This window comes from Myiozetetes cayanensis, unplaced genomic scaffold (genome assembly GCF_022539395.1).
Source record: "Myiozetetes cayanensis isolate MyiCay16 unplaced genomic scaffold, myiCay2020 scf2-11, whole genome shotgun sequence".
NCBI classification, from domain to species: domain Eukaryota; kingdom Metazoa; phylum Chordata; class Aves; order Passeriformes; family Tyrannidae; genus Myiozetetes; species Myiozetetes cayanensis.
The window spans coordinates 22,951,475-22,977,342 of NW_026087411.1; the positions used below are offsets into that span (position 1 = coordinate 22,951,475).

The 25,868-nt window shown below is 35.4% G+C and overlaps 1 protein-coding gene across 4 annotated transcripts in view; it reads right to left on the bottom strand.

The window, feature by feature from the left end:
• The window catches only part of SYT14 (synaptotagmin 14), a 90,355-nt gene that overhangs the window by 53,113 nt on the left and 11,374 nt on the right, over window positions 1-25,868 (bottom strand). For 2 of the 4 annotated variants that reach the window (XM_050314369.1, XM_050314368.1), the window contains exons 2-4: window positions 24,756-24,803; window positions 10,411-10,575; window positions 4,248-4,466 (exon numbers count right to left, since the gene is read on the bottom strand). In XM_050314369.1, coding sequence (XP_050170326.1) covers window positions 4,248-4,466; window positions 10,411-10,575; window positions 24,756-24,803 — 432 coding nt within the window. Of the gene's footprint in view, window positions 1-4,247; window positions 4,467-8,246; window positions 10,016-10,410; window positions 10,576-24,755; window positions 24,804-25,868 lie in introns of those variants that run through there. The other 2 variants (XM_050314370.1, XM_050314371.1) reach the window with 2 other exon arrangements.

The following is a 25,868-nucleotide window of genomic DNA, read 5'->3' on the forward strand; positions in this document are numbered from 1 at the left end:
TTTACAGTAGCTTTGAGTCTGTAGAAATATTTGCACCTAAGGACAACAGTAACTTATTTTTCATTTAAAATACACACTGTAAGTTATTAAAATCTAAATGCATCCAATGTGCAATACAAATATATAAAGTAGATCAGACACTGGTCATAAGCAGGTATTTGTGAATAAATTTAAAACCCTAAATTTCACAGAATTAACTAAAGTGCTACTAGAACATTCCATCATCAAAAATACACCACCAAAACCTGCAGAATATATTGCTTTCTTCATTCAACTATTACAAACATGATACAAAATGCCATGCGAGTTCTATGTAAATACGCTGAAAAGAAAGATTAATATGGCCATCTAGAGGAGAAAAGAATGATATGAAAACATACCACACACATTTTCAGGCTTTAGAATATCACATTTTTAGAGGTATGAAGCCAGAAAATTGATACAATAAACTAATTATGTAATTGATAATAAGTGAACCTTAAAAAAAATATGATCAGACATTTTGAAGGTCTTAGTGATGCAAACATGTTAATATTATACATGCTTTTAGTAAATCTAACAGGGTGTATTAACAAAGTCAAGATTATATTTTTGTCTCATTGTTAAATTCTGTGTGTGCAGAGTTAAATACAGACACATCTAAACAAATTTAAACAGTGAAGACAGAAGTTCAGAGTAAACAGTTATTAGTAAAACTGGAAACACACACCTCACTTCACTATTTCAAGATACAACGTGATAGAGATTAACTGCTGAACAGAAAATTCAGCAAACAATTTTCTGAAAATAAAATATCATTTTCATTGCTCATATTACTCTACCTCTGATAGAATTCATAGAATCACGGAATGGGTTGGGTTAGAGGGAACCTTACAGAGCATCTCATTGCAATGCCCCTGTCATGGGCAGGGACATCTTCCACTAGACCAGGTTACTCAGAGCTCCATACAACCTGCCCTTAAATTCTTCCAGGGATGGGGCATCCAAAAGTTCTCTGAACAACCTGTTCCAGTGCCTCACCATTCTCACAGTGAAGAATTTCTTTCTAATATCTAATGTAAACCTACTCTCCTTCGGTTTAAAAACATTCCCCCTTGTCCTTAATCTTAATGATCAGGGGCTGGTTTACTAGCAAAGAGCAAGAGGAAAACAGAGATGAGGCAAAAATGAATTCTGTCCTCTCCTCATTTCACTGTAACATTACCAAGTCATGTTTAACATATGGACTCATCAGTGCCATAAGATGGAAACACTGCCAAAATGCTAAAGACTTAGAAGTAGAAATGATAAAGTGCATATGAGAAAATAGAAGCACACGAAGTCAAATGTAGTGACAATTTTTCCTCAGATGAAATAAAGTGGACAGGAAGACATGGCTTGCTCACCCTCCACTAAAAAAGAATCAAGAAATGGTTCTATCATCTGTCTTTACACTTCCTATAAAAATAATTTAGCAGTCGTGAAAACCAAGTATTTAATGAAAAATTTCAGGATTCTTATGACATCAAGTCTCCTACAGATTTATTTTCCAAATTTAAGGAAAACAGTAAAGCTTTACATTCAGTTACACTGAAACATCTACAATGTTGATGATTCCTCCCCCTTGGAATAAGAGATTTTTAATGTCATCTGTTCAGTGGACTGTTTACCTGAACACGTATGAACTGTTTGGTAGCAACAGCCAGTGCCTCATTTATTTAAGACTGCAGGCTTTCTTCATGCAGTTTTCTCTTTTCATCGAAGTTCTAAATTGGGCAGCTTTCCCTCTGTAATGATCATAACATACCAAGGGACACTCTGTCTTTTCCTCTATTCTAAAACTTTTTAATCATTGTGTAAAGATTCTTTCTTTTACATTTGAAATAATTTAGGAGGAGTGTGAAAAAGAACTAACACTAATTATTCTAGTGTGCCACCTTTAGGTCACTGAAAAGTGAAAACCACTAGATTGTTACTCTGTTGCCATGTCCAATATTAAATTTTTTTTAAATCATATTAAACATAATTTTGATGAGATTATAATAGATCACAAAAAGGAGACAAACATCACTTCAATTTGCAAGCATCTTGCCGGACACTGTAGAATGACTGCAGGCTGTCAAATAACTAACATTGCTGACTCTCCACTTCTTGTAAAATGTGGAAAGAGAATGATGTCATAAGCAGCAAATAAGCCAAAGCAAAATACAGTCAGTATTAAAGATTTTATGCAAGCAGAAGTATGTGGTTAAAAATTGTAAATTTTCTAAGTTAGAATGTTTTGACAGTTTTTTCTTAAAAAGTGGTTTTTTTCCGAACCCTGAATGTGTCTACATATATATAAATGGGGTTTATATCCAGCTTGCTTCCCAAATGAAAGAGCATTGAGAAGGAACAGCATCTGGTGATAGATTTCATTAGCAATAGAAGAATAACAAAAAAGGAGGAGGGGGGAAACAACTGTAACTTTCCTGATGCAAAACTTGGACTTGCCCACAAGGTTATTTTGTCTTAGATTGTAAATATGATATAGATTTCTAGACTGGAGTTTTCATTCCCCAGAAGAGGATAAAAACTAGTGACTATGAATCCTGATGACCTAAGAGGATGAGAAGGAAGACAATTATAAAAAGAAAAAAATACAACCAAAAGAAAAAATTGGATACAGGCTAGCACAGTGCCTTTGAAACTTAAATGTTACAGGGTCAAAGTAAAAAGCTCAGATGAACTGAGGACTTTTCACTGAGAAGACAAACTAGCGTCGATAAAACCTGAGCAATTATGAAATATAAAGACAACTGTCACGACTATGACTATTTCAACAACCAGCCTCAGTGGTTTGAAAAGAGACAAATACATTATTCTGGATATGTGAAAGTAGTCTTCTTGTATAATTTGTACTATTTGCTGAAAAACACCATATTTTTTCCCTCTCCTGTTAATATGTATCATCATTTTTTCCCAACAGTGACACAAGCCATACAAAAAAATTAGTATCCTATATTTCATATTTCCCCAACCAACACTGCTGAGATGTAGATGCACTCACTAGATGTAAATCCCAAACATGACACTTTTATTATCCCTCTTCCTTGTCCTTCTCCATCACGGTGTCCAAGGAACAGTTCTTACCACCTGATCTCACCTCTGCATCTCCTTCACTATTTGCTGGAACTCAGCCTTCCTACAGTTTAACAGCAGAGGAAAGAATTAAATTTTCTGATGATCAAAAGAGAATTCTCTTACTCTGCAACTTAATTCAACTATGGCTTTCATGTCCTTTGGGTCTTAGCTTGGGATCATGGATGACCATACATTAATTAAAAATTTCAATGGCAAACAGACTTTTATATAATTTAATTACATTACACAGTAGAAAAGGTATTCTTTTTTCAACCACTTCTGGACTACACAGAACATTTAAGGACAGATATCTTTCAATTACATGTATCCATGTTCATTAGAAAACACCAAATATTGAAAAAGTTCTGCATTTTAATGTACTAAAGGGAGACCAACAAATATATAACATGGCACCTGTATTAGTATCTGACTTTCATCTAACTTCCACAAAAGCTCACTTTTCATGCTCGAAACTGGCTATAGACACAATTCTCACATACAGTTATTTTCAAATACAAAAGGCATATTGACAAAATACTGACAGCAGAATTCTCAGCCTCTAGGTCAAGTTGTCACCCTAACTTAAAATCAAAAAATATACAGCACATAAGAGAATATCCATTGTTTACATCCAACTTTCAGATACATGGGAAAAAATACATTAATCTAATCTTTGTAGTAATTTCTTTCAAGAGAAGAAAACATCCAGAACATTCCAGTAATGCACACTGCAATGATCATATGCACTACAGTCAATAACCTATTCCATTTACTTCGCTGTTATAACAGCTTATCAAGAGAGGAATAACATGTCTTCTTTGTATTTATAATACCACAGATTCAACAGGAGTTGCCATGCTTCCTTCCTTAATCAAACCAGTTTAACTTTTCCCAAAAATTAAAATTAATAATAATAAAATTTAATGAAAATTAATATAACAAGGTATTATATCATTTGCAGTATTTCTGAAAGAATGTGCTTTAATTTACTTTTTTTTTTGAGCATGCACAAATATAAAAGATGTCTGGATACTTCTTGCAGACCTTGACTATTTGCTGGTCAAGCTGCTCTTGTCTAGGACTTACTTATCCAGAACATAATTCTGAAATTTGGAGTAAAAGGAAGGCTTTTAAATCACTCTTACCTTCATCTATTGAGGCTTCACTACTGTATCCATCATATTCTGCAGACAGGGGACTATATTTTTGTCTGGTTTCCCATATATAGTTTTTTTGCTGTCTGCCATCCACCACTGGCAGCCTGGAAGTCTGGGTTCTAGACAAGGCCTCATGATATTTACCCAGTGCTTCATCTTCACTCTCAGATGATGAACCATGCTGGTCTTTACTCATATAAGAATTGTCTGTTTGAATAAAATAAAGCAAATCGACTACAGCTCAAAATAGAATACAAGAAAATAACCATAAAAGGTTATCATTGAAGATATTTAAGATATTTCATTAGGAAATTTTCGTTAAAATTTCTGTAATATTTTAAAAATATTTTGTTGTGATTATAAGCAGTATGTGATTTTGTAATTGGTGAGAGCTATTTTCATTTTCTAGAAAACCTGAAAGATCATTAAGCCCCAAATACCCATTCTAACACTTTTTCAACAGAAAACTGATCAGTTCAAGGCAGCATCCACTGACGTTCTTGAAATCCTTCATTAAGTAGGAAAATGCATTTGGATATCTAACATATCAAAAAGGTAGCTCCTGATCCTACATTCCCAGCTGATTCTTGCTGTGAGCATGTAGCAAAGCATAGAAATGAAACTGATTTGCCAAGAGAAGCCTATCAAAAAAATCGTCTTAGGATATTTATGCCAGTAGTGCTTGAAAGCATAATAACAAATGGGAAAGGAAATGCTAGTGAAAGATGTTTGCATGCACAATTTTATTTAACTTACAGTAAACAGCCCCTTGTTCAGTAACTGAAATTAATGCATATTCTCACTGCAGACATCTGGCAACAGCAAAAATTACATGGAAAAAAAAATCTATCTAGTCAATTCTAGACTTTTCTTTTATACCAGCTCTTCTATAGTGCCCACTCCTGTGGTTAACGTTTTCCAACTACATCTCAAGCATGACTTCCTCCCACAAACCAAAGATTCAGTTGCATATTTATTTCTGTAAAAGGAAAGTTTCCTTCTCCCTCTTCCCAACTTCAGACGGATTCCACCCAAATTTAACATGCTTTGCAGAGGTTCTGTAGATCTCAGGCTCCAAAAGTCATTAAGAGATTTCATGTAAACTCAGTAAAGGCCAGCGTGACCACTACTCAGTAAGCAAGCCTACAGCATATGATTTGCCAGCAAAGTTCCATTATTGGCAGCACTTTGAGATACCCATAACGTTGTTTTTCAGTTCCTGATTCTGTGAGGGAATGTTCTCCAACATGCCATCCAGCCACACTCAACTGCTTCTTCCCTACCTGCTTTCAAGACCTTTTCCCAGGCCCTGTCCTTAGCTCTAGTTCTGCACTTCCACTCCCATTAGTCTCTGCCTTCATGCCCAGTCAGTCTCACTCCCCTGGCTGGGTATTCCTACTAAAGGAAGGATTCAGATTACCCAAAATTCAGTCATTTAAAATTAAAGTAACTCAACGTATGCCAGCCACGTAGGCCTCTTCTACAGTCAAGTGTTTGACTACTACAGAGGTCCATCTTTCCTACTTTTAGGTAAGTCTCTAGAGCAGATGAATAAAATCACTTCCCATCATGGTCTTTTTCTCCCTGGCGCTCACGCAGAAAAACCTATGCTGTAAGTTTAGGTAATGTATCTTTTGGAAAGTTACATTTATATGAGTAGAGTCATATCCTAAGTTCCTGCTTTCCAGCTTCACTGCTGTCACCCATCCTACTTCAAATCTCAACCTACTGCATGCATCACATTACATTGGTTCCGCAAGTTTCTGTCCTCACAAAGGACACATTTATTCTCAGTTCTTCTGGTCAAACTTCCAGTGTCCCTCAGTAACTACAAACATGAAAGGCACGATAAGACCTGCTCTGTTCTTCAACCCCTAAAATGAAGAATTGTGAGTGCAAATGGGATGGTCAGTGAATTTAACAGGCAAAGTATAAGAAGCGCTTACCATGTCTTTTCAAAAAGTAAACTTTCCAAAAATTTACAACTTCATCAAACTTCGGTGTTTTTTTCATAAAAGAACATGGGCCTCTCTGACACAGGGAAAGTGCTCTCCCACATTTCAAGTACAAATTCCAATACACAAAGATGACAAAACATCTTAGTAAACTGATGTGAAATCTACTTACTTTGTTGCACAAATACCCAGCATGTTTTTCCTGTAATATATTTTTGGAAACAGCTAAAGATTTTAAACTATAACTTGAGGAGAAGAATAAAAACAAAACAAAACAAACAAACAAACAAAACAACAACAACAACAAAAACCACCAACACAATCTCCAACAGAAATAATGCCTGCGTCTCCTTTTGCTGGTAACATAGAGTAAAATTTTCTATCTCATATGGCCCTCAATAGGTTGAAACCTGCCAACTTGGAAGCTTCTGCACATTTCTACAACTACAATTAAAGCAGAGCATACCAGGACTAAAATATAGTGTCAGACAACAGTATTAGATGCATCCTTTAGCACTGCAAGAAATGTATTCACAAATATGAAATTAGGTTCACTAATCAGCCTGCATAAAGAGTGGAATAATATAGAGCATGATAGCAACATGTTTGAAAGAAGAGTTGAAAGTTATGTAATAATACATTGACTTTTGTAAGCATCCAGAAGTTCTCAGGGATACCAGCTATTTTTTTCCTCCAGTTCCTAGCATAAAAGACTGAGAAGGTATACTATTATTGTAAGTCATGACGCAGGACCTCTTCACAGGACTTAAAAACCTCATTAAAGTTAAAACATAAGCTATCCATGCAAATACTTTTTTAAGTTAACAATGCAAATTTGTTTCAGATTCTTGGGAAAAAATAGCTTCCTGTACATTAAAAAAAAAAAAAAATCTCCAGGTTTTATGCCTCTCCTTGCCACTTCTCATTTGACTTTTATATCTTAGTTGGAAACCTGCATAAGAGAATTCATGTTCTTACTAAAAATTTTGCTTTATTTGGCTAACATGGGTCATGAGCATTTACTACACTACTGAAATCTATTACTTTGCTTATTATGGGACCTAAAATGCCATTTTTGAGAGAGAATATAGTTTACAAATATAGTATTACATAAAGAAATAATAGATAAGATCATAGTTATCATACAAACATGGAAAACACCTCCTAAACCAAATTAAAAAAACCAACCAAACAAAACCAAAACCAAACCAAAACCCAAGAAAGCAGATAACTGAAATTTTCAGATAAGGGAAAACACACACACTGAAGAAAAAAAAAATGTGTTTCTATTACGAAATCATGCATTTCTCTGCAGAAACAGCACTGCTGGAAAAGCCTATGTTGCTTTCTAAAACTTCCCTGGGCAGCTTGCAAAACAACTGTGAAAAAATGCAAGGTTTTACTTCTTACTGTAACTGCAACCCCCTTATCATATCATTTAAGACTGGATGTTAAAGACGGCACACGCAGTATCCATATCAACAACACACAGGTTTTCTTTGAAAACTACAACTATAAGACAAGCCTCATTCACTTTTTCTATACTTCAAATCATTAATAGACATTTCTCATTGAGTCTTGTGTCTTGGAATTATTATCTTACATATCCCAGAAATATTCTGAAGATCTACTGTAATGTAAATGCAAAAGAAGTTATTTCTTTTATTATCTTAGCACATTTCATGCAATGCTTTTAAAATAAGCAAAAGGAAAACCACATTCGCAGAATTAATTAATTAATTAATTGTTTTCAACAGAAACCACACAAGGCACTGCAGAGAAGGTAAGAAACAACATATAGGAAAAAAGGTAAAGTTAGAACATAGGAAAGCCATTTGTTAGTCAATTTCTTTAAGTAATAGTTCAAAAAATAATATCAACATAATTAGAGAATGAAGCACTGAAAAAAAACAAACCTACTTTCGTCTACAGGCAACACTATTATTAAATGTGTAAATTAGGTGAAAAAAGTAGGAATTATCATAAGTTTCAGGAAAGGTTGAAGAACGCAGTTTGCTAACAGACTCCTCACCTTTTCCTGCTGTCTTCTTATTACATAGCTCTCTCTCTAATTTCTTTGAGTTTTTCTTTTTACCATCATTTGCACTTGTAGTTGACATACTGTCTTCATTTGAGATGAATTTTCCTTTTCTGTCAAAAAAGGTTTCCAATTTCTTTTCTTTGATTTCATTTAGGCAATTGGGGTCGTCATTGTGCATCTTCTTCAAGTTGGAGTCTGATAATTTTTGCCTTTGTACTTCAACAAGTTTTGTTTCTAAATCTTGGGGAACATGCATACTATGTACTTGATCAGAATCCTTAATATCAACTCCAGGTGAACGTGATTTGATTTTTCTATGCAAGCGATTCTTTGAATTATCCAATAGTTCATATAGACAATTATCTTGCTTCTCAATAGATTGCTCCATGGTAAATTTATTACTTTTCAGGTGACTATCCTTCAAGAATTCATCATTTACAATATACCCATTTCCCCCTACGGCTTCCCTTTCAAAAGGTCCTCCTACAGACTTCAAAACCTGAGGTACTTCTGTATAACTGGATGGATTATTATTATCTGTGCCCTTTAACTGGCACTGGTTTTTGTCCAAGACATGGTCAGATACTCCAATTTGACTTGTACCTTTTTTTACAAAATCTAATGAATTAGAACTATGAGTCTCTTTGTGTTCTGTGACACCCCTCTTCACTTTCATGCTAGTTTCCTGAGAATGAGTTACTGGTGGTGTATGTTCTTCTCTCCCTTCCACAGGTTTATCATTCTGCATTTTGGAGCTCTCGTCTTCTGCACGAAGGCCATTTATCATGCTGGTTACTTGTTCTGTTACTGAATCAGCTACAGTGTAGCTGACCTCTCCAACAACACTGGCCAGATCATCCACAGCACTGCTAAGCGTGTCCACCAGGGAAGACACAGAGGGAAGGCTCAGATTTTGGTGAAGGTTTTTGAAAAACGCCATTTGTCCAGCCTATTCAGCAACAACTTTTAATAATGAAAGGTCCTCTGTTTCACAAACAGATCATCTCTGTTTCTCCAAGTTCAATTTCAGAGCTATTTACTTTTGCTATCTCAAAAATCAATATATTTACCAGGGGAAGTCGCAGCTTTCCTCTTTCCATTCAATGTGCATTGAAAATACTAAGAAAACAGCTAAGTAAATACCTTGAAACGAGGCCACAATCAACCAGCAAAACCATAGTCTTTCATCAACTGCAGCACCAACTAGCCATAAAAAAATTCATTATTTTCAAAAACCAGAACACTGTGTGAGGTGGAAATTTTTTTTTTTTATTCTAACCTGCAAAGAAGAAGTTGTGAGTTAAATTATATCCTTACATCAATGTCACACTGAAACAAGTTTTTAACACAACACAACACACATCATGGAGACTTCTTCACCCCAAAATATCTGTTGTCTTTTAAATAAGGTAAGGTCTTTTGGAACATGAAGATTTGTTTTGTAGCAAAAAAGCAAGTTAATATGACAGACTTCTTAGGGGAAGAACTTTTTTTATCTCCAAGAAAACTGAAAATAAAAATTTATCTCCATATTTTAAAGAGGTACAGGGGAAGAAGACCTCTCCAATTTCCCATTCTGTTTCCTGATGCCTGTCTCTTTCTCTCAAGTCAGCTAAAAAAGCCTGTTCAATTTCCACAACACAAAAGTAGAAAGGGGTTGTTTTACCAACCCTCAATATCTTTTTCAAGGTCTAAGTTTCTTTGTTATGCATGATCCTTAAAGACTTTGTCGTATTAAAAGTATTCGGTAATTTGTTAGTCAGAGGTGTTTCTAATGTTTTACTTCTTTAAAATTACTTTCCAGGTGAAAAATGCAAGACCTCCAAAAGTTTCGTGAAGGATTTTAATAAGCTTGGTGAAAACCCACCAATTAATTCACAAATTTACTTGAAAATATTTAATTTTACACAATTATGGAATGTCTAAAATGAGTTCAAGAGTATTCTCATACTGCAAGAGAAGTATCTTCCCATAAGTAAATGCCAACTCTTCGGTTATATAGCTGTTGAACTTCTGTGGCTCATGGACACAAAAGTTTGTTCCTTTCCAGGTATTGCACAGTCACAGGAAAAGTCAACACTGTTGTGCTGTTACATCCTTGTAAAAATGTGCATTCTTATAATTAATTTTAGTACACTGTATGTCAAATACTTACAAAGTTTATCTTGTGAATTCTTTCTTGTAGTGTATCCTGAATCGAGATCTGGGAAACCACTAACATTTTCAAAACACATCTTCTTATTAATATATAGGAAAAGTAGCAACATGAGAATAATGAACACCCCAACTGCAGACAGGAATCCAATTGCTTCGGGAGATACTAAAAGAAACAGAAAAAAACACATTTTTCAAAATCTTGTAAAAGTTTGTAAAGTTGTAACATTACCCAAATTGATCACTAATAAATACCTCTAAAGGTGCAAATATATATGCAAGATATAACTAAAAAAACACCATTTAAATTTGGGTTAATGTTTAATCATCTTTTCAAAGAACAGAAAAGCATCTGGTCCTAATCTAAGGGAGGACTGACCCTTTGAGGAAGAGGTTCTGCCAGAGTACTGGACTCTATAACAAGACAGAAAAATGGGGAGATTACCAGAAGATGTCAAGGCTCATGGTTTCTGATGGAATATCTGACAGAACGAGCACTGGAAGGGAGCTAACAGCAAGCCCTCTTCCTGGAAGGGGAGGGAGGTTTGCCTACCTAGACTCAAGGACAACTCTGAGATAGTGCTGCTGGGGAGGGACTGAGCCCTTCCTTTGTCAGCCTGTTATGCTCAGCACCTGGCTCCTCTTCCCTTAGGGACCAGCTGGCCTGCACTGCTCCCTGACAAGCAGGATACCGTGTGAGCAAAAAATGGAATGAGAAAAAGCACGTATGTTCACTTGCATATGAACCAGAAAGAGCTACGTGGGATAGAGATAAAGCACATTTAATCAAAACCAGATAGAGGTAAGAGAGGTCAAAGTAGATTGATGTGTCTTAGAAACCATGTAAAATAAAGAACATGTAATGGACATTAAGCAGGTAACTGAAAGGGAGTATTGCTGATATTTGACAGGGGTAGAATCTCACAAGTCCATCAGTATCTAACAACATCAATAAGACCATTTAAGGCCAAGATTACCAAGGAAAGGGTTTCAGAAATATGAAATCTGCAAACGGATGTAGCAAATTGGAGCAATGGGGAAAGAGCAATTAAGAGACAGCTTGTTTATATGAAAGTAGAATGGGTAGAGAAAGGGACACAGAACGGCAGGAAGAACAAGCGTCTAGAAATGTAAGAGATAATGAGCAACTTATAAAGGCAGTAAAACAAAAGTGGATAGATCTTTTGAAAGGAATGCAGATGTCCACAGACTCTAATGAAGCTGAGTTGCTTCATTAATAAAGGGTCAGAGGGAAGACCCATGGGAAACCCAGTGGACTCTCCATGGGGTCTACATCCAAAACACTCGAAATGAGAAGTTAAAAGGGTGACAGAATTGCAAATCTGTTACTAACTGAGGTGGGAGGTTAAAGTGAAGGTTATAGAACTGTAATTCCAAAATAATATGGTGCGATTTATATTAAAAAAGCGTTAGAACTCAATAATTACATGCAATTAACAATGGTGTAAGGCATTATAAAACTGTGATACCTAGCGGATTGCTGATTAATTTATTAATGTGTTAATTGGTACATTAGTAGTGACCAATTAAGAAGCATTATAGCCTCAGTTATGTCTCAAACCTACATTCTAAAGAGAGAGAGTAAGACCTTGAGGTAACAGACACCTTAACACTCAAGAGTGGTTTTTGGGGCCACAACACACAGACTGCATCTTTCAGGATTGAACCCAACTGCATTCATTTGGATGAAAGCTAGGATTTCACATATCCCTTTATTCCTGCTAATTTTGCTAGACTCTCTACTCACCACCACAAATCCCATTTGTGATTTTTTTTCTATATATAAAGATTTATGAAGATTTATCAGATTTATGAATTCTGTTTGCCAAGATATAGGTACTTCACTTTAGGACTATAATGCTGCATGGCAACATTTTTCACTATGGAAAAAGGAGTGGGATTACAGGAAAGTTGGCAACACACTCTGCATTCTCAGAGATGCAATAGAAAGAACAAGAGGCAAGAGTCCGAAAGAACTACAAGAGAAATTCCAGCTGGAGAAAAGGGGCAAAAAAATCCAGAATAAGAGGGATTTATCACTGGAACAGATTGCCTAGATCAGTTATAGAATCCAACTTTAATGTTACCCCTGCTTTGACAAGGGGACTGAACTGCAAATTACTTTCCCAGGAGCCTTCCAAATTAAATCATTCTCTGATTTGACATATGCCCTTTGTAAATCTGGGCTCATACATCTACGTAAAAGTGCTGACTGAGAAACACACGCAGTTCCACAAACTCCTCAGTTCATTCTGCAGGATGACAGGGAACATTTGGGTCTGTGGTGCTGTTCCTAAATTATTATACAGGTGTCTTTCAAAAACTGAAAGATCAAAAGAAATGTGCCTTCCACCATCTAAAATAAATTGGTCAGACCTGCACTTCTGTTTTGAGCTGGACATCCAGACCTATCTGAAACTCTGAAAATAATTTTTGCTTTGCTTTTTAAGTCTAACCAGAAGAGATCACATAACATTGTGTCCACAACCCTGAAAATTTTCCCATAAAAAGGAACTTGCCAATAACTTCAAGTGAGACACCCTGCTGCATCAAGCAGAGCAACAAGGTGAGGAAAGAGAAATTTTTTTCTGGAACAGAGAGGAAAGGCAGCTAGTTTGTTGGGATTTTTTTTTTTTCAATATTTCCATTACCATGAACAAATAGAAACAAAAAAAAAATTGGCATATGTCAGGCATAGATTTATCGTTTGTCAGGCATTCCATTTTCATGGTATCTTACTACATATGGGAAAACTCTGAGACTTGACAAAAGCCTCAGTTCATTTTTGACCACAGAGTTTAACACATGATATCTCCCAAGGTTCTGCTGGCAGTAGGCATGCTCCTACCCTTCCCAAGACTGCATATGGATAACTGAGAATGTCTGGGGCTATTGGAACAACACCTAGTTTTCTTTGAATTATTGGTCCTGACCCAAATGAGACTAGAGACTGGGCCAAGAGCAGAAAATCTTCATTCTTCCGTGAGTTCCAGTCCTTAACACCTATCAAACATAGAGGCAGTGGCAGAAAAGGCAGGAAGAAGAAAATATGATTCGTGAGAACGCAGGCACTCAACAGAATTGCCTAACTGCCACCTTCTACTTCCCTCTCAACAGAGTGAGAGTGAAGTAGAAGGTGGCAATTAGGCACAAGTTAATGATGTTCAGTGAGTTATGAAGATGGTAACATGGAGATGGATAACACAGAACAATCCGGAAACTGATGAGAAGGCAAGAAAAGAAGACAGATTAGGAAGGCCTGACAAATAAAGATCATAGGATGATTGAATTTATCTATGAGAATAACTGCTTTATTATAGGAGCAGGCTGTCCTAAGCAACTTTGTCTGAATTCAGTGTCAACACTGATTTGAGCAGGAGACTCAACTAAATTCCGGTCAAGGAATGATTCACAAAAAAGGACAGTAAATGCTTCCTTCTAATAGGACAGATTAATTGTTTAACAACTTCAGGGAAAAACACTCGTGTATTTCACATTCAATCTTTTAAAACTGTAGGTTTAAGTTGTTATATCTTATTTTTTTATTTAAGCTTACACTGCTCGGCAACCAAAGCTACTTTGATCTATCAAAATATGTGCTTAAGGAAGTTCGCCTAAAAGTAACTTGAAAACCCAAAGCCTTTGGGTTTTTTTCTCCAGTACTTCCTGGATACTAATTAGTAAAAAAAAAAAAAGCACTGTCTGCAAGCTTGATAGTTCTCTATGGAAACACAGTATCTGATGACATCTTTCTGGAGTGAAAAAAGAAACTTTGGCTGATACCTAACAAAAAGAATGAAACTCTAGCTGCAGCAAGACTAATTAATTATTAATGTAATTCAGTGTGAACATAGGACTTGAAAATTGTATTTCTGTATCAATTTGCAACCATGTAAAGCGTCTTAGAATACTTGTTCACAGATTAAGTATATTATCAAGTCGAAATTCTGTAATGTCTTACCACTATGAAGCCAGGAAAAAAAAATTGTACTTCAATTTTCCACATGAAATGTGTACAAATTCCCATCTATGAATATAGGTTTTACACATCACATTAATCCGTCAATTAGTTTCTCACAGTTGAAGTGTCAAGCAGGTACACTTCACAGATAAAGAGAAAAAGAAGCTCTTTTTTGCATATAAAATACATCTGTGCTACATTCAGCACCAGAATTATTTTGATTCAAAACACATTGTTATAAATTCTGACTTGGCTGGGCATTAATTGTACCATGAAATGCATTTTAAAAACTCTCCGAGGTTCCCAGTGGTTTCTTCTACTATCAGAAATGAGTAGAAAAGCATTACTTTCTCAAAGTCATATTTCAAATTCAAATGTCCTACTTGTATGAACTTCATAATTATCCTCAGTTCTTAAGAAAAACAAAAATGAAAGTTTGAATTTATGGATGGATTTATGCTTGAAATTCATAATAATATAACACAGTTTTAAAAATACTAAAAGAACAAACATCTTCCTACAAAGTCATTAAAACTAATTGAACTGCTGGCTATGGAAGTGGCATAGAAAGTTATACTCATTACAGAAGCATTATATTAACATCACTTTAATTCACTTTTATTATTATCATCTCTAGAATCAGTGTTATTAGAACACAGAAACTTACCATCTCTTCAACTTAAATATCAAATTAGCATGTCTTTCTCAAATAACTTCCCTGTTATGAAATAATTTCTCTTTTACAAAAGATGTTTCAAACTCTTCAGAAAATAACAGCATCTTTAAATAAATATCACCAAAACAACAAAAACTATCAGATATATTAAAAATAATTTAATACTTTTAATATTAAATTTTAAAGCACTTTATGTTTTTAATATGTATCTACCCCCAAATTGTATTTAATATCTAGTCCATTGGTTTTGGAGCTTCCACATTCCACATCACTTAGTACCGTGTACAAAGCCACGTAGTCATTTTAATGTTTCAATTATTCATTTACAAATGCAATACTATCTCTTCTGTACACAAATCAAGTAACTAGGGGGTATGATGTGAAGAATCTCATTACCTTTAAGATCCTAGTACAAAAAAAATTTAAAATGTAAGCTTGTTTTTATTTATAACATGTTCAATTTTTTTACAATTTGATCCAAGATATTTTAGCCTTTTAAATTCTTTTAAATAAATAGGACTGTTGTTTTGCATTTAGTCTTGAAGAAGAATTATTTTTGTTGCTACTTAATTGCATCTTAACATTACACAAAAATAACCTGTGCTGTCCAGCTCAAAAATATTTTCATCCAAACACTATTTACTGCCGCTTCTTACTTCTTTCCAACTTGCACAGGAAATTAACACATTCTCAGAAGGCTGAACAGGTTACTGAACCAAAAAATGAGATTTGTGCCTTGACTGCCTTTTCTCTGTGCTTGAATTATTTATCTCCAAGGAGGAGGTATTTATTTCTCACAGGCAACTCGTGTCATAACAGAAAAATACAAACAAACCCCACTATGCCTCCGTCTGCTCACCAGTCTGCTGGTCTGACTGGTTACTCGAACTGTACTTTCGTATGTGTCAGTTTAAATGTAAATATTTTTTCCTTTTATGACTAACTACACAGGATGGTCTCTTCTCTAACAGTAAGTAACTGAAATTGAAGGTTACCTAAGGTTTTGTGCTCTTTCTAAACAGCTTTTCTTTGACAACAAATGTAAACTATCTGGCAGCTGAGATCACTATTAGAATACTTTCCCCTACAAAAAATAAAAGCAGATTTTCCACAAAAATTGTCTAGCTGATACTGCTGCTAAAAATCAATGACAGACAAGGAAATCAAAATTCTCTCTAAATATTTTATATTAAACCTGTCAAAAGACAAAATTCCAAACATATTTCCTATGCTTCCTGTTTTAATCTTTCTTCTTGCTGTCATATAAAACATTAGAACTATGTAATTCCCTTCTACGAACTTACCTATTTCTTTTATGTTTTGCCAAAACAATCCGGAAAAGTGTTTTAGCTTGACTTAAAACACACAATTGCATCTCATATATCATTGGTTTTAATTTTTTAGTTACATTAGGCTACATTAAAACTGAAACTTTCCTGTATAAAGATGCTGCCCCCTCCAAAACTTGCATTTTGCCTTTGTTCTGCAGCACAGACTTCTTACCTTGGCCCACTACTAAAGCTTACATCTGTCAGTGTACTGTGTTAAATACACTTTATACTGCTGGTCTTATGGTGTTCCTTCATTGGTGTCTGTTGCTCGTGCATCTTGCACTTTGCTGTACTGCAAGTTTACACACTCTCCAGTACAAATTAAAAGCACCTGCAACATGAGCTACCCATACTTCAACACTCTGAATATCTATATCCAGTATATTACCTTGAGTGACATGCAATATCAAATTAATGTAAACTTGAAATGACAACTGAATTTCAATCCAGAACTGAAAAGAGCACTGTATTTCTTAAACTAGAAAATTATTAACAATTTTAGCAATGTGAACCTTTCAGAAGTTTTTAGGTCTGACAGAATGAAATCAGGATGAAAGTGCTTATTTAACTTTCTATTTGGAATAACAATGCCCTTTAAATAGACCTTTCAAAGTAATACTGAGGAAAACAGAAAACTTACATTATCTGAAGTGATACACGATGCCACTAACTGGTTAATTTCTAAAAAAATGCCATGCACCTATTATTAAGCAAAACACAAATGTGCTTGTTTACATGAGAGGTTCACTGGAATGACTGTATTAAGACAGATACACTGGTCTATCTCCACTGCCACTTTTATTCCAGTGGAAACTTACCAGTAATAATAGACATTTTTTTTACCATTTCTTTTATGTCACTTCACACTGGCTGAAGATAACATGCACTTCTACAGAGAGAAAACAGAACTTCTCCCCTTCATTCTAATCACAAGGATAATAAGAAAAACACTTATTAACATCTAGATTCCAGGAATTCTTTCACATAGGAATAAAGTCTAAAAATTACTTTAGTTCAAAAATTCAGTTTATTTGATTTTATCATCAGCAATTAAATTACTTGACTAAATAAACATCAAATAGAGTTCATTTACTTCATAAAACACAATCACAGAATTATACAATAAGCTGAGTTGGAAAAGACCCACAAGGATCATCAAAGTCCAACTCCTGGCCCTGTGCAGGACAGCCCCAATAGCCACACCATGTGCCTGAGAGCATTTTCCAAACACTTCTTGAGCTCTGTCAGGCTCGATGTTGACCACTCCTCTGGGGAGCCTGTTCCAGTGCCCAAACACACTCTGGGTGAAGAAACTTTTCCTAATATCCAAACTAAACCTCTCCTGACACAGCTTCAGGCCATTCCCTTGGGTCCTGTCACTGGTCACCACAGAGAAGAGATCAGTGCCTGACGCTCCACCTCCCTTTGTGAGGAAGTTGTAGACCACGATGAGGTTTCCCTTCAGTCTCCTCTTCTCCAGGCTGAACACAGCTGCTCACAGTTTATAATAAAAATGGCTGGGTTCATCAAATTAACTAATCACATACATAAGCACATAAAAATACTTGTAGCAACTCTAATACTGCCTCTGCAGATTTTCGTTTCTAGGATCCTTTTCCCTTTCTTTTAAAATACCATGTTGAAACTGTCTTTTGGAGATAAATTTAATTACAGGAAAAAGAGGACTCTGGTCTCCAAAATACCACTGATCTAAGAAAGAATTTAGGAATAACTGAAGTCATAGTCTGAGAAGAAGATTTAAACTTTTGACAGAAATCTTTTAATTCCTAAATCCTTATGGGCTGAGGAAGTTGTCAGTCTGCCATCCCTGCAGATTTACCAGTCCCTCAATGCCTTTTCTCTCTAACATGGAATTCATCTTCTATTAAGTAACATCTCACAACAGAAATCTCTGAAAAGAAATAGCAAAGGAAGCATCACACTGCCACTTGGAATAGACACTGATCATGGAATCATGTTGATTACCTCCAAATCCCAATAATCTGTTGCAATTACATAGGATATTACATGACTATTATCCACGCAGTGGGTAAGAGAACAGCAGTGGTTATAAATTTTTTAACGGTATTCTCAAATAATCCTCCCAAAGCAAAAGTATTAAAGACCTGCAGGGGTCTAGAGACTTGTGGTTTAGAAGTTCGTACTTATTACAAAGTAGCTCTCCACTATGGGGTGGCGGGCGGGGGAATCTACGTAATAAAAATCTTTTAAAACCACATTTTCCCCTATCAGACACTACAATTAACAACAAAGCATGAGACAATCCAGCACAGTAATTAACTAGAATATACAGCAACGTACTGTGTGGTAAAAGTGATTACATGAACATCCAAACTTCTCGAATGAAGAAATACCAGAGTTTAGATATAGCAAAGCTCTTACACAGAAAACTTGCTGTGAAAGAAAAGGTACTGCCATAGTTGGAGTTAACTGACCCCAGCAGCTGCTGCTTTCCAGAAGACTCCCAGCACAGGGGAACACACAGAAGCAATACTCTGCTTCAGTAAACTCAAAGAAAAGTATTTATGTCACATTAAATTTTCTCAAATCCAAAACATATACATAGACACTGCCTTTCCAACTGACTGTAAAATTCAGTAAATATTCCAGTGATGTTAATTCTAACATTATAACTTTCATTTTTATAACATGTAGCCGTACTTCTAAAATTCCTCCTAGGTCTATTAAGTTTAGCATTCATGGAATAAACGACATAAATTTTTTTCAAGTCTTCAGGGAAAAAAAAAAGTATTTGTCTATTTTAAACTAATTTGTGCATAATTATGAAGAGATTAATTACTATTTTCTGCGTATATTATAAAAGTAGCTTTAATTGTGTATACCTTTTTAATGAAGAGGTTTTATTCCTACCTTTAAAAAGAGAAAGTGCACTTTAGATTGTACTGTCCAAATCTGAACCTCCAAATGAGCATAGAAACAACATATATTTATAGTCATAGAATCATAGAATATCCTGAGTTGGAATGTGAGGTTATATCATTTAAAGAAATTTGCTACTGTCTGTGGCATCACCTTTCTTTTTATGAAGAACAAGGAGTTCTATCAACTGGATGACAGCAGGGAGATACGGGAAAAATTATTTTATTTCTTTTTCAGAAGCAATTATTTAGTGTAGACAATCATGAAAATTGTAAGATAACTTGAGTATCAGATGTGTTTGACTTGCAGTAAAATAATGTTTCTACTTGTAAAATGAAGCTCATGAATAAATACTATTTTTTTCCATTAGGATTAAATGCAGTTTGCAACTTAACATTCAGACACATGCAAATGGATAAGAATAGTTGACCAGAACATTAAAGAGGTATAGTTCTACTTAAAACATACTTCTGACAAAGCAAAAATTCATACCTTCTTATCTTTTCAAAATTATTATTACAAGTGACATTTTTCATTGTCAGCCGAAGACATTGTCTTTTTGCAACTTCTCTTTTGCATATTAAAGAGAGCACTTCTGTTCCATTATTAGTCACAAAGTCAGTTTGCTGAATAGTTTCCTTTGTTTGCAAGACTGCCACAACAATAGATAGAAAAGAACATCTTGCAAAAGAAGAAAGAGCTTAAAATAATTTTTAAACATCTGTGCAACTCAGTCCTTACTCAGATACTCAATCTACAATTCCATGAATTAAATACAGAATACATTGCTGAGTTAGAAGTATCACTTTGCATTACTTTGAGAATAAACAAGGGTGAGAGACCTGAAAGTGATATGGCCATGTATTTTCTCCTTTAATGTCACTTCCATGCCATACAGTGAATGTCATACATACCAGAATATATTTAAGAGAGGTTTTCTTCAGTAACAGCTTAACATTATAAGCACTTGTCTCAAGTTTGTCTTGTCTCTACAAACAGAACTCAAAAACAGCCTTAAATAAAACATAACTGCATCTAACAATGGCCAGTTCCAAGTTGGACTTGCAGCTACAGTGCACTATACAACCAAAAAGGATAAATTTTTCTCAAGTCTGATCTCAAGTTCCCTGAATTCTTTTATGTCAATAGCAAATAACCAAAGGAACACCTTACATAACTCTCATGACTCTCTCAAAACCAAGTGTGGGCTAGGAAAATAACCAGCAAAAAGGCAAACCATTAACTGAGTAGTTTCAGAAAAACCCTGTCACCTGCTGTCAAAAACTAAGCAGGACTCTTCTTTCCACAGCCAAGTCTTCAATTTGTATTGTCAGACATTGAATACATGTGTGTACACAAAATAAACTTGCATTAAATAATAGAAGTAAACAAGAAGTTAATTTATAATAAAACCAGAAATCTGGGGTTTTTTTCCAATTTTCAGAATTCAACAATGTAAATACAAACCCACATTAACAATTCAACCACTTAACTGTGTTAAACATAGGAAACACAACTTTAGTGCCTCCCTAATAGCTGATCATATATCTTTGAAGTTATTTTTGATAGCTGGAAAGTGACTTGTTCAGGATTTTGTAGCTATTAGATGTTACATAACGGCCACAAAATACTCACATTTTCAGGACACACATTCCCTGTATTTATGCATTTAGGAGAAGCCTCTTTAACAATACACACAAATTAGTTTTAAGGCTTTCCAGAAAAGCCTATCAGTCTCCTTATCAGCTGATAAGCTCTTTGCAGGTTCTTTTCAAAAATGTATGAATCTGCTAAAAGGAAACCCAATAACAAAACACGATAAAAGTACTGCAATCCTTGTGCAGACCAGAAGTGGACCCAACACGGTCTCTCTTGGGCAACTACAAAGCTGTAACAAAATTATGTGGCATGGGAGCAGACCTGTGCCAGACCACTGCTACACCTTTAGGTAGCAAATCTGATTTCTGTATCAATACCATACTGGGCTCATATTTACACTAGAATTCAGATAATCCCACATATTCAATGAGTATTAGAACTGGTACTTGCAGACCTTTGAATCTTAAAAAGCTAAAAATAAATCTACAAACTAAGTTAGTTTTATTTCAGTGGAAGCACTGTTAACATAAAAAAAAAAGCTTTAATGATGCTTTTAAATGGAAATACAAATAAAAATGCAACTATTTGCAGTCTACGTTAGTGCAGCCTAGAGTACCTAAAAATTTGAAAATAACAAATGTAAATAAAAAAAACCTCCATGAATTTGCCTAACCTGAGAAATAAAAATTTTAAAAAAAAAATAATAATAAAAAAAAAGATATTTCAGGTTATTTTAATAGTTGAATAGTTTTAGAGCAGGTATTTCCTTTTTATGGCTTGGGTTTTGGTTTTACAGCTTTCATACAAAGGTAAGAAGTTTTTATTATGTTATTTGAGCTAAATGGTCTGGTCACACAAAGCTTTTCAGACCTTTCTGTCACTTGCCACATTTCATCATACGACACTCCAAAGTTCCTATTTTCCTTCCAAAAAATGAACAGGTAGGCAAGAAAAAGCCAATTTAAAAATGTGTTACTTTGACAATTAGAAAAAAACCCCTGATCACTAGCAACAGGTGTTCTTCAAGTCATACAATCCCCATATAAATTGTAATTACACTCCATCACTTGAAACCGGAAAGTTTTCCTGTGCATTATTCATAGAAGACACATGCTTGCTTGCTTGCTAACTTCTCCTTTTTCCCTATTCAGTACAGGAGAAATAAGATGGAACATCACTGTTTATCCTACTAGTTGCTTCTTAACATGGAGAGACAAGCAAAGCACAAATGTACACGGACGTCTCTAAGAACTCCAGTTACTTAACGCTGGCTATTTACTACTAATGTTTCTTTCAGGGGTTCCACAAGGGCACTCTAACTACAGTCACAGGGCAGTCACAGCTGCCCACCATCCCCTGGCAGAAAGCACCAGAGGCTTTCAGGCAGAGAGAGAACCGTTTTGTCAAACGCTGCACCAGCTCTCATAGCCTCACTGACTGTATTCAACGAAAATGAGGGAGTGCATGAATGCCACGAGTGCTGGAGTGTACTCCCCTGGTGCCACAGTCACACAGACACCAGTGAAAAACAAGAGGGGCACGCTGCAAACTTACTCAGCACCATACAGGACTACAGGACTACCCATGTGTCGATGTGAACACTGAATTTGTCAGTCCAACTTCTACAGTGTGCTCATGGACCAAAAAAAGGCTTGGCTCTCACGGCACAGCCAAGAGATGGTGAACTACATCCTACGTAAGCTTGACATGAGTACTCAGTGGCATTAAGGACAAAGTTGGAAGGTCTGATTTGACCAGCTCAAGACTGTTGGCAGCCAGGAGTTCTCAGTTTGGAAATGTCTTCCTATTCCGAGGAGGTCAGTAGAGATGCTGGGTCTCCACCCTTATCTCAGCAAGCAGGCAGGCCTGGACAGCTGGCAAACAAAGCAACCCTTACGAGCCTGGCCTTGGTCAGACAATGAAAGCATCTTGGATTTGTATCAGATGATGTAAAGTCTTAGATAAAGTAACCAAAACTCTACTCAACTGGAAGATTTTTACTACAATGGCAAGTACCTTCTGCTTTAGATGTCCACATCAAGTAGGGAGCAAAGACAGACAAGAATGCACCCAATCCATGCTCTACAAGGAACATGGCTGGGTACAGGGACACACAAGGTTAGAATACACATGGAAACTCATATGAACTAAAAAGAAACCCAACATAATGTGGGTATAAATGGCACTAAGAGGATATTTCTCTTTTAATCACACTAGGCTAATTTATAACCACTAATGCTAAAACACAGGTTCTATGCAACTGTTGTTTAAAAAAAAAAAAAAAAAGAAGTGCATCATATCAATGGCAAATGGAGCTTAGAATCTAATGTTCAAATATAACTTAGAACCTTAAAAAAAAGGATATCTTTTCAATTTAACTTCCCAGCAATTAACATTAAAGCCATACAGCACTGCCTCCAAGAACGCAGAAGAATTGTTTTTCTTAAAATCACTACAGTATCATAAAATAAATCGGGATTAAGAAGATTAATAGATTTTGAAACTTTATCAGTAGGCTTCCTGAAATTCCAATGAGTTTCACAATTCAGGAAGAAAAACAGGGCCTATTACAGCAGGAATATAGAGCACTGTGTGTACTGACATCCATCAACGGAAAAACAGAGACAGCAATAGAGATGATTTTTAAAAAACAAAACCAAAGCCTAAGAAAACATTAAAAGAAAGAAATTCACCTCCCCTTCAATATACAAATGAAGTTACAAAAAAAACCAAGATCTAAATGATTCACATTCTAGAAAAGCAGAGAAATGTTTTTAATTACAGTACTGTCAAGCCACATACAACATTCAGTAATTCTTTTAATAGATATTTGGAAAAGATGACTTCTGACCATAAAGCTGTTTTGACCTTAACCAGTAAACTTAATTCTAAGGTTAGGCAATGTTAAAAAATGTTTCAAAAAACCCTCAAAATGTTACTAAAATCTCTGAGTGACTGCAATGGAATCTAAGAGGACAAAGTTTCTTCCCACGAAGTATGATGTGGTTTGACAATACTATTGAGCTGGTCTAACACTTAGTTGTTGTCAAAGAATCTTGTAGACTTCCTCCTCTCCCACCACACTTTCTTACTCCTTCCCTTTTGAAAACACCAAGACTCTTCTGACCTAACTGTGACTCAATTCAAGCAACTCATCTTTGAAGAAACTGTTTTTTTTTTTGTTGAAGGGTAGTTTTCAGATCAGAAGACAGAGATTCAACAGCAATGCTGCAGGAGGGAGTGTAGGGCTCCCAAAAGGGACAGAAAACAGAAGTGTATCTAGTCTTTATATCAGCTGAGCTGTTCTGTCAAGCTCCAACTTCAATCACTGTAGCTCAGCTTTAAGCCTGTAACAGTTCCCTCTCAGCACAGCTCTGTTCTGTGCGCTGTCAATTACTGGTTTCACTACTGACGCAGCTGTTCTCAAAGAAAGTTGAGTTATTAGGATCTCACCTGAAATCACAGGCAGAGATTGCTAGTCCATTACATCGGTTGTTTAAAACATCCTCCTAACTTTCTATTACTACTAAAAATCAAATCATCCTACAAATATGTAGACAAGGCAAAGATCAAATTTTTCGTGGTTACCCATCACAGTTGAACAACATTAACAGATTCCACATAACTCGGTGAATATTGGAGGAGTACTTTTATCCTTCTTGCAAAAAATCAAATTTTATTTTGTAATTTCACTTTTTTTTTCTTTTTTTCATTGATACTGTCAGCATCAAAAGATTCTGCAACACAAAGATGCAACACTAAGATCCAGAAAAGGTGAGATCATAACATTAGACAGCAGATTTCTCACCAGTACCATTCACAAGATAAGAAGTATCCTTTCACAAATCAGTGCTTACCTTTTCTAATGCAGATCAGCTCATGTACACCACAAGTTCGTTCTCCACCTATGTGGAAATAAATAATTAGAAAACAGTAACAAATAAAATGTATTTGGTTTCTTAATAAGGTTTATAAACAATGTAAAAGAAAGTACTAAAACTATGTCATTTAATGAAAATGCAAAAGACTGGCTAAACAAATTTTTTCCATTTATACATTAAATCCTTTGGAGAAAACAATAAATGTATCTTAGGCTTAGTATTGCTAATGGTGGTACAGTTTGAAGAGTTTTACCTTGAATTTATACAGATAAAATTACAAAAGCAAGCATTTTAACTGAAGCCACACTAATGTTTCCCAAGTACAAAACATAATTTCCTGTTTGGAGGGAACTGACCTCCAGCAGAGTATCTACAGAAGAATTGCCAAAATATCAAAAATACTTGTGACATAACATAATGCCAAAATAGCATTATCATTATCTTCCATGGTGGGAAAAAAAAAAAAAAAAAAGAGAGAGAGAGAAATCCTGTTACCAAAGGCTGGGTTTGCTTGGAATTTCTTCTTTAAAGATTTCTTACATTAAAAAAGCCCACAAAATTTAAGATACTTACATGAGAATAATAAAATTGTTGCTAGAAACACTCAGCTAATATATATTATTTATATATATAATATATATATAATATACCGAGTGAGAACAATGAAGGAACCCACAAAGGAAGAAGAATACTTTCGGTCAACCATGTTCACAGAGGAAGGTGTGATCCAGGGATGGGACAGGAAACAAGCTGTGGCCAAGCCTTGCAGAAGGAGGAATGGGCAGTGGCAAACTGTCGAAGAGATTCTTTTAATGGGTTGTAGAAATTACTGGAGGAGTTCATTTTTTTTATTGTGATCACTTTATATTGAATACATCTACAGTATTCACGATCCTCTTCTCTTTTAAATATATATCTAAAATAAAAATATTTTTGAATTATATGCCCTGTGGTCAAACCTTAGAATCCAAACTACATCAAGCTATGGCTTCTCTTAATTACACCTTAACACCCACTAAGGCTCCTTCCCCTGACAACAAATGACTACAGCATATGAATGCAGAAGTGAGGGGAACTGCCGAGGTTTTC